General features: G+C 59.5%; 1 protein-coding gene and 1 long non-coding RNA gene across 6 annotated transcripts in view; one reads left to right on the forward strand and one right to left on the reverse strand.

The window, feature by feature from the left end:
* Positions 1 to 2,204: 2,204 nt before the first annotated feature.
* LOC109498152 lies at positions 2,205 to 9,773 on the reverse strand. 3 transcript variants are annotated; one of them, XR_002741117.2, is made up of 3 exons: positions 9,022 to 9,773; positions 6,348 to 6,392; positions 2,205 to 5,605 (listed from the first exon to the last, which is right to left on the reverse strand). It is a non-coding gene; the product is annotated as an uncharacterized LOC109498152 (long non-coding RNA). The 3 variants fall into 3 exon arrangements; XR_002741116.2 differs by lacking the exon at positions 9,022 to 9,773 and adding an exon at positions 7,105 to 8,770; XR_002741115.2 differs by lacking the exon at positions 9,022 to 9,773 and having other exon boundaries at positions 6,348 to 6,867.
* SIX3 (SIX homeobox 3) overlaps positions 5,306 to 15,178 on the forward strand; it is a 102,051-nt gene continuing 92,178 nt past the window's right edge. For all 3 annotated transcript variants that reach the window (XM_023251642.2, XM_023251643.2, XM_011281034.4), the window contains exons 1-2: positions 5,306 to 5,411; positions 13,059 to 13,869. In XM_023251642.2, coding sequence (XP_023107410.1) covers positions 5,357 to 5,411; positions 13,059 to 13,869 — 866 coding nt within the window. In that variant the 5' untranslated portion in view covers positions 5,306 to 5,356. The remainder of the gene's footprint in view (positions 5,412 to 13,058; positions 13,870 to 15,178) is intronic.

A 15,178-nucleotide genomic window follows, 5' to 3' on the forward strand; every position in this document is an offset into this window, starting at 1 on the left:
GCCCGGGACCAGGTTCCACCGCCGTGCGAAGCGGCCAGAGTGCAGCGACGGGGACAGCACGCCCACGCGGGGGTCAGCGGGTTTATCGGTGTGGCTGACCCTTCATTCAAGGTCCAGGCCTGATGGGGCCCCTTCCTGCGTGCTCGTCCAGACCCCACACAGCCGCTGCTCTCCTGTGGGGCTGGGGGCCAGGACCCGCCGGCCGCTTCGGAGCCCAGGACTTGGGCCTGGGCCGCCCGCCGAGGCCGTGCGCCCCACTTGTCCACGTCCCCGGCCCGGCCGACCCCTGCCCTGGAGCTCCAGAAATGCCCCCGAGCTCCTTCGCCCCTCGCTCTGCTTCCTGGGGGTGGGGGGTGGGGTGGGGTGGGGGCAGAGCTCGGCGCGAGGGCCCCAGCAGGGCTCGGGCCTGCTTTGGGCCACGGCCTCGGGCGGCTGACGCAGCCCCGAGGGCTGTTTGCACGTCCCGGCCGAGGGCGCGGGGCTGGAAAAACAAACAGGGCGGGCGCGGAGGCTGGGGGGCGACCGGTTGGGGGCTGGAAGGAAGTGCGCAGTGTGGCAAGAGCGCCGAACAAAGCCCTCACGGGAGCCCCGTCACCCCGCGGTGACCCCGGGCCCGCCCCGCTGAGCCGCGGAGCCCCGGGCCCTAGCCTCCGAGCAGGCCGCGCCGCTCCGCCGCCGCACGCCAGGCCCCCGGCCTCCGGGCCTCCGCCGCCCGAGCCCGGGCTCTCCTTGGGTCTCGCCTGCCGAGCCCGCGGCCCGCCCGAGGGCTTGAAAGGTGGCTCGGCCGGCGGCTAAGCCTCATCCCGCCACCAAAGCCAAAAGAGCGAGGCTGGGGTGGGGGGGGGGGGGGTGGCCCATGCGGAGGTCCTCCGCAAGGAAACAGGGTGACTCTGGAGCCGCTAAAGCCACAGCTCTGCCAGCAACCCCGGAGGGGCTGAGCGGGCTCCCAAGTGGGCCACCAAATTCGCCGAGGCTCCTGCTTCCAGGGGAAGGGCCCCCGGCTGAGGAGGCGGCGGGAGGGGACTGTCGCAAACAGCTGTTCCTCATACATATTTCATTACACAATCAGATAATGCGTCCCACCACCTTCTCAATTATTCACAGATAAACATTTTCAAGACGTTTTGACATCTGTCTTAGTGCCTGCTATTAATTTAGTAATCACTGTAGTTAAAAATGTATGGGATTTTTGCCGTCGGAGCACCTCCTCTTGGGCGCGCGGGCCCAGTGTTGGGCCGCGACGGGAAGCCTGGGCCCTCCGGGGGTGAAGACACCTTTGGAGGTGAGACGGCCCCTCTAGCGCACTGACACTGTTAATGGAAGGGATTAAATGGGGTATCTGGTTATTTTATTTTATTGTCGAAGGTGATGGTTGTCCCCTCCCCAACCCGCACACACCGCCCTTCCTTTCCCTCCCCAGCTTAGGACCGGACAACGTTCAGCCCTTTGCCCCGGGCAGCGGAAATGGATAGCGTCTACCTAGGAAGAAGCATTCTTCGGAGGAAGAGGCGGGCAGCCGGGCGGACTCATCTGGGGAGGGGGGAGAGGGGGGAGAGAGAGAGGGAGAGAGGGAGAGGGAGAGAGAGAGCGAGAGACGGAGAGAGCCTCACACTATCACTAAGAATTCCTTACAACAAAAAAACCCTAACAACACAGTGCGCTCCACTCAAGAGGTCGCAAACCTCTCCGGTTTTGCCCTGAGTCCTGTGGCTCCGGCAGAGGTGATAAGGGCTTTTAGGAAACACAGAGAAAAATAAATTCTCTCCAGCGACCGTGCATGGGGCACTTAGGGCTATGAGAGACTGAACTGCTTTTCTGCTTGAGTGATGAATGTTACAACGACTTTAGCTACCTACGTGCGGTTTTCTAAATCATACAAGCAGAGTTTGAAGAATCTTGTAGAATTAATTGGTAAGTAGTAACAAACATCTTTAACTCTAAAATGCTGGTGGTTATGTATTATTGGAAAGGCTCTGAATAAACTACTCAAAGGGGAGAAATGCCCTCAAGGTAAAGGAGTTTGCTTCTTTGTGTCACTCCCGGCTTGGGAGTGATGGTCTCCTTACTCATTTCGCTCTCTGTCATAGTCTCTTCCTGAAGTATATCAGCAGGTGGACTCTTATTAGGGAATAAGGAAGAACAAACCTGGAGAAAGAAAAAGGTCTTGGAAGAAAATGCCCTTCCAAGGAAGATTGAGTCTAAAATGATTTTCACTCTTTATTGTTTAGAACATCTGAAAGAACAAACACTACAATTTCCAGGAATTAAATATATCTTTGGGAAAAATTGAAAGGACACAGTGTTTGTCCCCCAAAGGGAAGAAATCCTTCCCTACTCATACTCCCAGCCCCCCTCCATTTCTAGGGTAACCACATTTGTTTAAAAGTGTCCTCCTGCAGTGTTTTCCAGATGGTTCATCTCTTCTTCAGGAGCCGGACCTTCCTCTGCCCCCTTGGAGGGTGGTCATCCGACTTGCTGGCCCAGAGCGTCCTCTTTTTTTTTCTCTTGTTTTGTCTGAAAGAATCTTCCCAAACTTACCCTCTACTTTCAGAGAGACAGTTGGGGAGGGGAGGGCATCATTGCATCCAGTGTGCCTGCCTCTTCTGCAGGGAAACCGTGATGGCTACTGTCTGGAAGGTTCACCAGGATGGGGCAGGCAAACAGAGCTGAAACCAAAAACAAGGCTGTGCACTTGCTTGGGCTTTTCCAGGAAAGCTACTCTGGGAATCAATCCCTCCCCTTCAATCCCCCGCCCCCAATGGCCTGGACGAGGACTTTCTCCTGGGACGGGGGAGTAGGTGAGGGAGAACTTCTCAATACCTCACAAAGAAACGTAGTCTAGTAAACCAGATAATTCAATTTTCTTTGGAGTGCTCTTTTGCAGACTTATTTTACACAAAGGGGACTGGGATGGAAGGGAAAAGGCAGGAAGACGTGGAGAGGAGCTAAGGTTCTTTTTTAAAGACTAAATTTAGCATAAGAGGAGTGGAAGGGACCCTCCGGGTTCTCCAACCTGATTAGAGCCCAAAGTTCCCATTAGGTATTAGGAATCTCCTGGCATTGAAGTGCGCCTCTGCTCTTCACCTCATCCTCCTTCAGAATGCAATCTCCCAAACCAATAATATAACAACAAATAAATGATGCTGATCCAGACAGATCTTTCCTGGATTGCCCTCTTCTGGGTGTCTCTGACCCAGAGCAAGGGGAAAGGGCCAGCTTTGGGGTGGAGGAGGTGCTCTTTGTAGGTAGTCTCCTGGACTTGACCTGAAACCTTTCACGCAGTCGGCTCAACAAAGTTTGTCCCTCGGGAACCAACATCCCTCTAGCAGGAAGCCCTTGGCTTCACAGCCTGCATCCTCACTCGGTCCACTCTCCCGCTGTGGCCGGGGTCACTCCGCGCGGGCATTGTGGCTTTTGTCTGCATCTGGACAACCAGACCACGCACTGGAAATGTCTGTGGACGTTTCTTTTTTTTCCTCAAATTCTGTTTTTAGTGTTCCTCTAATTCCACCGCGTGTACTCGGTTACAATTGCACGTACGTTCCATGTACTTACTGTCAGGTGACTCTGCTCAAGCCTGACGTGCGACCGACTGGGTCTGCTTGGGGAGGAAGGTGTGCAAGTGCAAACTTGGGCCTTAGGGTGGAATGAGAGGTTAATAGGGTTTCCTAGCCCCGGGACCCTCTAGGCCTCTCTTACATCTTCATGTGCCCAACTTCTCAACTTTCCAAGAAGAGGCAGACCCTCCAAGGATCCTGCCTCCCACTCCCTTCTGGAAGGGTCGAAACAGCCGCTGGGACTGGTCTTGGTGGATTTTGGCGGGGCCAAATGGTGGGGGGGGGGGGCCGGGGGGGAAAGCGGGTTCTCTAGGTCTCCTAGAGGCTCGAGACCCCGCTCCATCCCCGGGCCACCAAATGGCCGAAAGAGCCCCAGGATACTGGGGAAGGTGCAGGACCCAAGAGTGGACGTGACGGTGCCTCTCGGCCAGCGTTACGAGTCTTTGGGGGCGAAGCTCTCCTCCTAGGCCTCGTGAGAGCAGCCGTATTTGTAACTGGGAACTTGTCTGGGCCCGCCCCCTCGGCCCCTCCTCCCGCCCCCACCTCGGAGCTCTGAGCTCAGCAGGCAGCGGGAGCTCAGGGTCCAGCCACCCCCAAGCACCTGGGACCACGCCGTCTCTTAGAGCCCTTGGAGTGGGTCTAGGGGGCTGGAGTGGGGAGAAAGGTGGCCAAGGTCGTCCGGTAGCAGTCTTGCGTTGTATACCTCTGCTGGGAGCCGCTTTGCCAGCCTGCCCGCCTTCTAGTCTCCGGGGCCGCTGGAGGGTTGGCCTGGGGAGTGCGGGGGTGGGGATGGGGTGTGTGAGTGCTTGCTCGCCTGCTGCTGCAAGCGATGCTCAGAGGGATCCTGCGGGGACGTGTGCGGTCCTGGAATCCTGTGGATGTGTTTTCTCATGAGCGTGAGGGAGAAAGATGCGGACTTGCGTCGAACTTCAGGTCAGTTTGTTGTAAAAGGCCATTGTCAGTCAGTCAGTCGGTAGGTCTGTCTCTACTGCGCAATCGCATAAAGTGAGGCCACCTCTCCCCCGCCTTCCACGCAGCCTTCCAAGTCCGGCCATAAGGCTGTGGCCCGGGGACCCTGAGGCCTGGCGAGGCGAGGGCCTGAGAGTGCGCCCCGTGTTTTGATCATAAGACCTAAGATGCCCAGGTGCCCAGGGTGAAGCTATAAAACCTACGTGGGAAAGGGGGACTCAGAGAGCTTCCCCCGCACCCAATGCAGGGTGAAGTTCCAATCAAGGCGCGCGTTGAACCTGCAGACCTGGCATCTCATTGCTGACCCAGCCGCGGATCGGATTGTTGGCGGCAAGGGAAGGAGGGATGGGGAGTTAGGCTGATTCAGGATGGAGGTGGAGATGGCAGGAGGGGGGAGGGGGGGGAAGATGACTGGGTGGGGATGTGGGGTGGGGATGTGGCAGTGGGGCAGACTCAGCGCCGGCTTTTCGCCCTGCTTTGAGGAGGTGCATCGGGCTGTGCCGTTACCACCCCCCCCCCCTCCACGCCGGAAAATAAAGCTAATGATGTAGTAATTTAGGAGGGGTGAGGGGCTGGGCGAGAGAAGGGAGGGTGGATGGGGAACGCGCTCCCCAAGAGCGAAGGCAAACAGCTGTGGAGGCGCTGCCCAGGGCTCAGGCTTCCCAACAGGTTAGCTAGACGGGGATCCACTCGGCATTTCGCAGGAAAGGGGGGGGAGGCTGAGTGAGAGGGGGAGAGAGCCTCAGAAGAGGACAGAGGGAGGGAGGGAAAGAGAGAGAGGAGCGAGAGCGCGCGCCGCGCGGTTTAAAAGGAGACACTTACACTTCCTAATGAATATTTATCCGCCGCTGCTTCCTGCTCCCGGCTTCCCTTACCTTTCCGCAGGTAAGATCCTCCCAGAGCCCCAGCCCTGGGGGCTCTCCCAGCTCCCCCCGTCCTTCTCCGGGCACCGGTGGCCAGGCGGCAGGGCTCTTGACAGCCGGGGAGCTGGGGAAGTAGGAGGGTGGCTCTGCTCGCGGCTCGGCTTGGGCGCGGAGGCTCGCGACCCAGCACTTGCAAGGTCCGCGTGCGTGGGTTACCTGTGTGGAGTGGGTGTGAATGCGTGTGTAAGAGTGGGTGACAGAGAGGATGTGAGCCCGCGAGCGCGCGCGCGCGCCTCTGTTTCCCGCGCGCTCCGAGGACATTTTCCGACTTTTCACTCGGACGCCGGGGATTTCTTGCCTTTGCCTTTCTCAGCTTCCCCCTCCTCCCTCCGCTCGCCCCCTCCACCTCCCCCACCCTATCCCCACCCCCGGCTGCCAAGAACCCCTTCTGCGGGCTATTGTACAGCCGGCGCGGGCTCCCCCGGGCCGGATCCCGGGTCTCGAAGGAAAGAGGGTGTGTAGTTGGGTTTCTGCCTTAACCCCACACACAAAGGCCGCCGGGCCACGGGGTCCCCCGCCCCCTTCCTGTCGTCTCCGCTGGCGAAATGCTGCGGCGTGTCCTCCCATACTCAACCTCTCCCACCCCCTGCCACACACACACCCCTTGGGGTATCAGGGCCCACAACGGAGCTAAGAGTGATTGGGACCTGGGGGTACTGGGTGGAGCCTCGCGGGGCCCTCCAGCCAACAATCCTGAGCTGGAACCGGGGGACCGAGGACCCCCAGGGAGAGGGTGCCTCGCATCGCCACTACCACCATCCTCCCTGCCTTCACCCCGGAAAGGAGCACGGGGATTTCGGAGAGGCCCGGGGGTGGGGTGGGGGAGGACCTGGGAGGGAAAAAGGAAGGAGGCCATGGAGGAGCTGATAGTATGACCAGAATTTTTAAATGGACTTACCTGGCCACCTGTTGGGAATCCATTTGGGGTCGGCCAGTTCCGGAGCTGCTCCAAGTGGACACACAAAACCAAAAGCCGAAGTTGGAAAAAGAAAATTCTTTCTCTGGCCTTGCCCTGGAGGGGCCAGTCAGGCTAGCAGCTCTGCGCTAGGGTCAGGGAGCTGCAGAGCCAGAAGTACCCTTGCCACCCCAGTTCCGTTCATCCCATGGCTCCGAGGCCGGGGGTCTCAGAGCCCGCGGACTGGGCGCTCAGGGCCCAGCGCTCGCAGTTCGGCTTAAGCCAGGACAAGCTTTCTAAGCCCTGCTCAGAAGTCAAGAGCAGCAGCGCCGCCGCCTCGGCGCGGCCTTTCATGACGCGGTCGCTCCTTATTCTTGTGCCTCGGCCTCTCTGGTCGCCCCCGGACAAAGCCACCGGAGCCCAGCCGCTCCCTTCCCGCTAAATCCCCTTCGGGGTCAATGCGCTACCAGCACCGGGCCGCGAGCTTCTCCTGCCAGTGGTGTGGCTCTTAAAGAGCCGCACCCCCCCCCCCTCCGTCCTGCGCGCTCCCCCGACCCCCGCCTCCCCGCCCCTCTCCTCTGGATCTAGCCCCCCACGCCGACGCCTTAGGTCCCTGCTGCCCCGACCGAAGCCTGCGGACTCTTAGCCCCCTCCCTTCACCTCCTCCCCTGAGCAGTTGGTGGGCCTGGCCTTAGGCTTTACCCCGCTTTAGGTCCCCTTTCTCTCCAACATCGTTCATTCCTCGCTTGCCCGCTCCTACCTTTGCCCTTTGGATGGATCAAGGCCCGGGCACCATCTTGCCCAGTGCAGAGATGATCCCTAAAGATCGTCAGTTTGGGCTTAAATTAGGGGGTCGTGGGATGGGAAATGGGGCGGGGCATGCCAGCTGAGCTGGGGGAAAGAAAGAGGAGCAGACCAGATGGACTTAGAGGCTCTGCTATCCCAGGGCCTTGCTGGCCTGTCGGCAGAGGGTGAGGACTGGCTGGGTGCCACTCATTCCTAGAGGTGGCCACCCTGGGATAGGGTCCTGAGGCTACCAACCTGCTTAGCCTGCTATGTATCTGAGGGATTGTGGGCATGTGGTGGGGGGCACCTCTAGAAGTCCCAAGAACGTGCGTCTGCGAGAAGCCTCTTCCCCAAGCCCTCCAAAGTCCAAGAACTGGGTGCGCAAGAAGGGACCTTTAGTGACAACCGTCCAGGCAAAAGGGCATGGGAAGGGCAGAGAGGGAGTCTACCCCTTTTTCAGAGGACTGAAACACAACTTGTCCTGGGCCTCCTTAGAGTCGCTGGCTTGTCACTTGCCCCACTGAGGCAAGGGGAAGTAGATGGTGGCTTTGGTCGCCCTTCCTTCCAAAGTACCCCCTTTCTTCCTCCTCTTCGGGCTTGTTTTCGTCCCATCCTGCCCTAGCAGCAAGGTGGTCCTGTACAGGGGGGCCCTGCTTCAAGTGCTTTCTTTAGGCTTCCTAAGGACTGGAAGCATGAGTAAAGAGAGACCAGAGAAGGCATGGTTCTCTGGGGGAAGGGGGGCTGGTTCAAGGTAGGCTGTAGTGCTGTAGTTGCCAGTGCCGACTGTGTTTGATTGTTTGGGGTCTGTGGTGGAGGGGCAATGATGGTTTGAAGAGGAGCGCGCCCACCCCTGCTCAAATTCACTCCCCAGCACATCCGTTCTGGCTCTCCTAAAGAGATCCCTGCAAAGACATAGGCAGCCTCCCGGGCAGTGGAGCCCAAAGGAACGTGGTGTGGGAGGAGGGTGGAAAACGGACCCTCCCCTGGACATCTGCCCTCTGCCACCCCAACATTAGTCCAGTGCATCTTAAAGGAACCCGGGTAAATGGATGGAAATTGGCCTCTTGGGAGAGGGTGGCAGTGCACTCCCTGGACTGGAACCTGAGGCCACAACCCTCCTCCCCAAACCAAAAGACTCACAACCCCAAAGTCTCCCACCTCTCTCCCTCTTCCGGCTGGATCACTACAGCCAGCTGGGACCCAGCTTGGGCCCACTCTCCTGGGCCTGGCAGTGGGAGGTGCGGTGGCCCAAGACTGAGCCAAACTTCTCTTGTTTGAGGATGTGGGGGGCGAGGAGGCCTTCAGCGGGCGGTGGGGCTCATTAGGCAGAGTGGGGTGCCGAGAGGTGCGCAGCGCCGGCCCCGGAGGCCGCCTTTGAGCGGTCGGGGCAGCTTCATTAAGCAGCGCTAACAAGGCATACAAATGCCGGGCCCAGCAGCTTTCTTGCAATGCCGGAGCCTTAGCAGGGCGCCAAGCTAATGAGGGTCACTCAAAGGGGCTGATCAAATATTCAAATTTCCCCGCACGCCAGGAACTTTTATGTGCGGAGAAAGTTGAGGCAACTGAGCTGTGTTTACTGTCCCGAGCGACAATTGCTCGGAGCGCGGGTCCCCGGAGGCTAAGGCGCGGGGGGGGGGGGGGGGGGGCGGCGGAGGCGCTGGGAGGGAGCAGTTGTTGTTGTTGTTGTTGTTTTTCATTCAAAGGAAAGTAATCGGGGTCCTTGAAGGGCTTCTCGGCCTCCCCGCCTACGTGCTGCGCTCCCCTGCGCCCTCCTCCGCCGCCAGCGCCTAGCGCCTCTGTTTGCAGCTTGCGGGGAGGCCCAAACAGCCCTCGCCTCCCGATGTCCTGGGGGCCGGAAGGGCCGTTGCCCCCCGGGACGAACCGGCCTTACGGAGCTGAGCAGGGCCTAATGGGTGCAGCTGCTCCAACCGGGAGGCTTGCAGACCTCTGGGCTTTCCCGGTAACGCCAAACACGAAGTGAGTCCTCAGACACCTCTCCCGGTGGAGTTGAGACTGCTGGGGTCGGGGCTGGTTTTGTATATAAATGCCCCGCAGGTCCTAGTAATAGAAAGACACTCTCCAGCTCAAACGCCCTTTCTCCCCGCACCACCTGTACGCAGTCCTGCCGGTTGCCTGGCCCAAGATTAAAGCAGAGACGATGGTGGCAGTTTTGTGACCTCGGCCTGTATGGGCTCCAAGTCCCAGATCCGGGAGTCTGAGCGGCCAGAGGGCAGGGGAGAAGTATGGGCCCCGCGGGCTGACCCATTCATCCGGATCTCCACGCTCTGAGAGACCCAGGGTGCTGGCGCCCCCCTGCGCGCCACCCTTTCCAGATGTCCCTCAGGCTCAGCTCCCTTCCCTCACTCTGCTCAATGCCTCGGGCCCCCAGAGCGGCGTGAAAGGCGCCCGGGCCCCGGAACCCGAGGTCCTTCTGCTCCTACGCCCCCTCTCCAACGCCCAGCGCCTGGGAATTTGGGAGGGGAAGCTCGGGTGCTCCACAGTCCCCTCCCCCACACGGCCAGGGGGACCTACTAGACCCGGACCCTATGGAGCCTGCGCTCCCAGCTCCAGCGGGAGCCAGTCCAGTCACCCGCGCGGAAGACCCGCCGCCCCGCCTCCCCCCAACACCCAGCTCTCTGGACTCTCAACTTACAGGCTCCCGGAGGCGGACATCGTGCTTCGGGCCAGAGGGGAGAGGCGCTGGCGGCAGCGGGGCCGCGAGGCTGGCTCCCGGGGCGGCGCGGAGCTCGCTTCTGCAGGGAGTCTGACAGCCCGGGGCTGGCCGCCGGCCCCGCCGCGCCGGCTCTGTCCCGGCGCACAAAGCTGCGCGCCTCGCAGCCGCCCTCCGCCAGGCTTTGCACTCCCGAGTCGCGGTCGCCACCCCAGCAGGCGAGGTGCGGCGCGTCTGCAGGCGCCCCGGGCCGAGGCTGGGGGCCGGGGTGTCGCCGAGCGGAGCCTCGGCCCCATTTGCCTCAATTCTCCTTGAGTGGCGACGGTTTTTGATTTCAGCACTTTTCGGCAGAGCCCGCGGCACCTGCCCAGCCTCCCTCCAGGGCTGGCCGGGCTGCGACGGGGAGAGGCCGGGTCGCCCCCACCCGGAGGCGGGGGTTGTGAGGACGGGGAGGGGACTGGTTGGGTTCACCCGCCCGCCCGGCGCCTGGGTCCTCGGCTCCAGGGGATGCAGTTTCGGGGTCACGAGCTGCTTTCAAAAAGTTGAACACAATATTCGGAAACCCACCCGTAGGAATTCTCCCCCCACACGCGGCACAATACCCACTCCCCTCCCCTTTTTCATTCCTTCCTCCCCCGCTTCCTCCTCCTGCCCCTTCCCCCTCCCACCCCTCAGCCTATAATCCTTCCCCTACAAGAGAAAGGGATCGGGAAGAAAAGATGAAGCGTCTGTTTTTGTGTCCCAACCTTAGGGCTCTTTCTGGGCCCGCCGTGAACGACCGCCCAGAGCTTCGAAGCTGAACGGAGAAGTCCTCGCGGTTGGAAGCAAGATAGTTGGAAGGGAGAGATCAGCCGAAGTGGGACTTGGCGGGTCTTCCCTTTGAGCGAATATTTCTCTGTCTCTGTCGTGGGGTTTAGGACTCGCAACCCTCAGCTGCCTGGGGCTGAGCGGCGGGTAGCGTCCCCCACGCCCAGTCCAGACCCTCTCTGCCAGAGGAGAGACTCCAACGGCAACTTGCACTTCTCTTTCCAGGAGGCCTGGCTCTGCGGGAGTCAGGGCCTAAGCAGGGCCCGAGCTCAGGGTTTCGGGGTGGGACACTCACAGCCCTAGTCACGTTAGGTTTCCCATTTAAATTCTCACTCAATCTCTTTCTCTCCTCCCTCATTGAGATCTCCAAAGTGGTGTGGACTCTGTGCCTCGCCCCCCCGATCTGCATCGGAATGTAGAAAAGATCTTTTTTTTTTTTTTTTAAAAGAGTTTTGAATTCCTCAATGATTTTTCTTCTGGAAAGGCAGCTTAGGATAATTATTTCAGCTTTATTGAGGGCAGATTAGTTGAAGTCTGGACGCTGCGTTTCAATACGCGTTGTACACGGGCCGACAATGTGGGCATTGTTGGCTACTGTGTGTGAACTCATTCAAAATATACACTTTTTAACACCAAACCGAGTCCTGTCTAAATATACACAGTGCTCAGGGGAAAGACGTCTCTGACCCCGACAAATCTGCGTAAATCACACTTCCATAGTTACAGAGGCCTCACAAAGGGAGACCCCACTAAAGATGCTGATTACATCTTCTTAAAAGCAACATACCTTAGAATAAATACCCCTACCGGCCCCTGGGAGTGGGGGAGGGGGGTTGCTGTGGCCAGAGGGAGGAAGGGCTCTCTGTATCCTATGGGCTTTTTGGGGTCTGTTTTAGGCTTGTAATGTTACTTTGCTTAGGTAAATTAGTTGTATTATTATTATATATTTTTTTTTCCTTTACACTATGAGCAAACATGCAATGTTCAGGCCTATCCGCTTCTTTGGGGAAGCCTCCAAAGTTTGACTGTCCTTCTGGGGCTGGTAGGCAAGTCCAGGGCTCCTTGGAGGAGTAGAGGTAGCAGGCATTTCAGGGGGCTCCAGAGGGTTCCAGACTTCTCAGCTCCCAGGGGACACAGCTGAAGTCTAGGGGGAAACAAAGACGTGGCTTGCCTTTCAAGATAAAAAGAAGTGTAGTGTTATTTATGCTGGTATTTTAAAATACAGGGCAATAAGGGAAATCAAGGCTCCTTGACCCGGAGCTGAGGAAAGAGAAGCGAGTGGAATCCAGTGCAGATGAAATCGAGGTAAACGTGGCCGATGAACCAGGACGGGGGAGGCCAGAGCGGCTTCCAACACCCTGGGGCCTGAGCTCAGCCTCTCAGGCGCCAGGTGCCCCCCGAAATCCGGGAACCCCGCCGCAGCAGCTAGGGTCAGCGTGCGGTGGGCCCCATGATCTCATCTCTTCTTTCTTCCTCACCAGTATTAGTGCTCACATAGGCAGAAAGAGACAGCCCGACGTGCACACCGTGTGCAAACCGTGCCTGCTCGGCCGGCCCTCGGGCTCTACTTGAGGGCTGGCCTTCGGCCTTCAGGCGCATGGGGAGCCTCTCACTTCCCGACAAAAAATCCCTTTAATTGCTCATCCCATTCAACAACTCTATGCCCACGGCATTTTGAATTTCTGGATCAACTTCTTTGGGGAAGAGGGAAGAAGGGAGGAGAGAGAGAGAGAGAGAGAGAGAGAGAGAGAGAGAGAGAGAGAGAGAAGTGGCGAGATTAAGAGTTGCAAAGATTAAAAAAAATCTCTTTCTCCCCCTTCTCCCTCTTTCCCTCCTCTCCTCCTCCCCCCCCCCCCCCCCAACTCTGGCTAAGTGGTAAAACCGTCCTTACGTTCTCGGTATTGATTGGCAGGGCTGACAGTGATTGGCAGCGGTTGCCGTGGCAACGCCACAACGACACGCCGCAGACCAATAGAAAAGCGAAACAAAATGTTTCAATGCTGCACTCACTGTGGATTTAGGGGAGATATTATGAGGCTGTTGTCATTAGGGCGATTGCTGTGGAATCGCTGAATCTTGACTCGGCGGTGGTTGGCTCTCTCTCTCTCTCTCTCGCTCTCTCTCTCGCTCGCTCACTCTCTCTCTCTCTCTCTCTCCCTCTCCCTCTCCCTCTCCTCTCCCTCTCTGTCTCGGGTTCTCTGCGCGCGCGCACCGGGCCGCTCTCCTTCCTCCCTCTCTATGTGGCTGCGCGGGTGTGTGTGTGTGTGGATGTGTGTGGGGTGTGGGTGTCCCTTACGCCCTTCCTCCTCCCCCTCCTCCTCCTCCTGCTCCCCCCTCCTTTCCTTCTCCTCCTCCCCCCTCTCCTCTCCCTCCTCCTGGTCCTCATCGCCCCTCTCCTCCTCTTCCTCCCCTCTCTCTTCCTCTCCCTGAATTTTCTCCTCTCCTCTCAGGTCAGTCCATGGTATTCCGCTCCCCCCTAGACCTCTATTCCTCCCACTTCTTGTTGCCAAACTTCGCCGATCCTCATCACCGCTCCCTACTTCTGGCGAGTAGCGGCGGCGGGAACGGTGCGGGCGGCGGCGGCGGCGGCGCGGGCGGCGGCGGGAACTGTGCGGGAGGCGGCGGTGCTGGCGGAGCAGGCGGCGGCGGCAGCGGCGGCGGCTCCAGGGCCCCCCCGGAAGAGTTGTCCATGTTCCAGCTGCCCACCCTCAACTTCTCGCCGGAGCAGGTGGCCAGCGTCTGCGAGACGCTGGAGGAGACGGGCGACATCGAGCGGCTGGGCCGCTTCCTCTGGTCGCTGCCCGTGGCCCCCGGGGCGTGCGAGGCCATCAACAAGCACGAGTCGATCCTGCGCGCGCGCGCCGTGGTCGCCTTCCACACGGGCAACTTCCGCGACCTCTACCACATCCTGGAGAACCACAAGTTCACCAAGGAGTCTCACGGCAAGCTGCAGGCCATGTGGCTCGAGGCGCACTACCAGGAGGCCGAGAAGCTGCGCGGCCGCCCGCTCGGCCCGGTGGACAAGTACCGCGTGCGCAAGAAGTTCCCGCTGCCGCGCACCATCTGGGACGGCGAGCAGAAGACGCATTGCTTCAAGGAGCGGACTCGGAGCCTGCTGCGGGAGTGGTACCTGCAGGACCCCTACCCCAACCCCAGCAAGAAACGCGAACTGGCGCAGGCCACCGGCCTCACTCCCACACAAGTAGGCAACTGGTTTAAGAACCGGAGGCAGCGCGACCGCGCCGCGGCGGCCAAGAACAGGTCAGTGGCGGGCCCGCGGCCTGGCTACCGTCTCCCGGGCTGGGGAGGGAGAGAGGGGTTGAAATGGGGGCGGATGGGGCAGGGTGCCAATGGCTGCCGAGCACTCGAGAAGCCGCGACCCCCTGGCCAGTTGGCGAAAAGTTTCTGCTTGCCCCAACGCACAGAAGAGGGACGGTCAGCGGGATTATTGGCTGCTTTGTCGGAGAGGGGCTTTCGGCAGGGTGGAGAGAGAGAGGGAGAGAGAGAGGGAGAGATCCTGAGTGCCCACGGCCCCTGGTCCCAGCCCTGGGCAGCTTAGCCCTGCTGCACCCTGCTACCTGCTCAGCCCTTCCACAGCTCGGCACTCCTCTGGAGCCTACAGACAGGGAAGGAAGGAAAGCAGTCCTTGCCATCTGGTTCTTATTTCCATGCATTGCAAAAACCCAGGAGGAATCCACAATGTCATGGAAAGGAAACTGAACCTGGGTCTCTGCCACAAAATGAAAAAGGTCGGTGGCCACCTTTGAGCAGGCCTTCATTGCAAATTGCCTGACGGGAAGCAGGAAAATCAGGCTGGGAGTAGAAAGGCCGTGTGTGTGTGTGTGTGTGTGTGTGTGTGTGTGTGTGTGTGTGTACATGCATGCAGGTGCTAGCCCTCAAGCCTCAGTCAAGGAGCATCCCCTTGGTACATTAACTTGGGAAGCTACCAGGAATAGGAGCAACCCCACTACCAGCAAGTTGGCCACAAAGTCACAAAGTTGACTGGGCTTGACCAGTCAGCAGACTTGGGCCTGGGGGAAGTCGGGAGAAAAAGAACTAGAAGAAAGAGGAGGAGGAAAGGGCACGGAATGGGAGGAAAGGGGGATGGGAGGAAGTTGGGTAAAAAAGCCCTGGTAAGGAGCCTGTGTCCCTACCTAGCCTGCAAAGGCTCTGGGCCTGATGTACCGCAGGGAGCGGAGCCCCAGTTGCTGACAGTTGCCGGGGGCTTGAGGCCCAGTGTGAGTTCCCGGAGTGAGCGAGTGTGTTTGCGTTTACGTGGCCCAGGCCTGAGCCCCGCGCCCTCTCACCCTTGCCTGTAGAGCCAGGTTTTCGCCTGAGAGGGGGAGTTCCCGGGGACCAGGGGAAGGCCTCCTCGTAGGAACTCAGAGACTCTAGGCTCGGGCAGCGGCTGCCTGGTGCGAAAGGGACAGACGGAGACTGCTCTGCACCCGCTCCTGCCTTCTTCTCTGCTTTCTCTCTTGCTCCTCTTCCCCACTTTTTCCGCTTCCGGCTTCTCGGTTCTCTCTTCCCCTGCTCCTGCGCTCAGCGCAGGGATTCAGAGAGCAAAGCC

Source organism: Felis catus, chromosome A3 (assembly GCF_018350175.1).
Source record: "Felis catus isolate Fca126 chromosome A3, F.catus_Fca126_mat1.0, whole genome shotgun sequence".
Taxonomy (NCBI): domain Eukaryota; kingdom Metazoa; phylum Chordata; class Mammalia; order Carnivora; family Felidae; genus Felis; species Felis catus.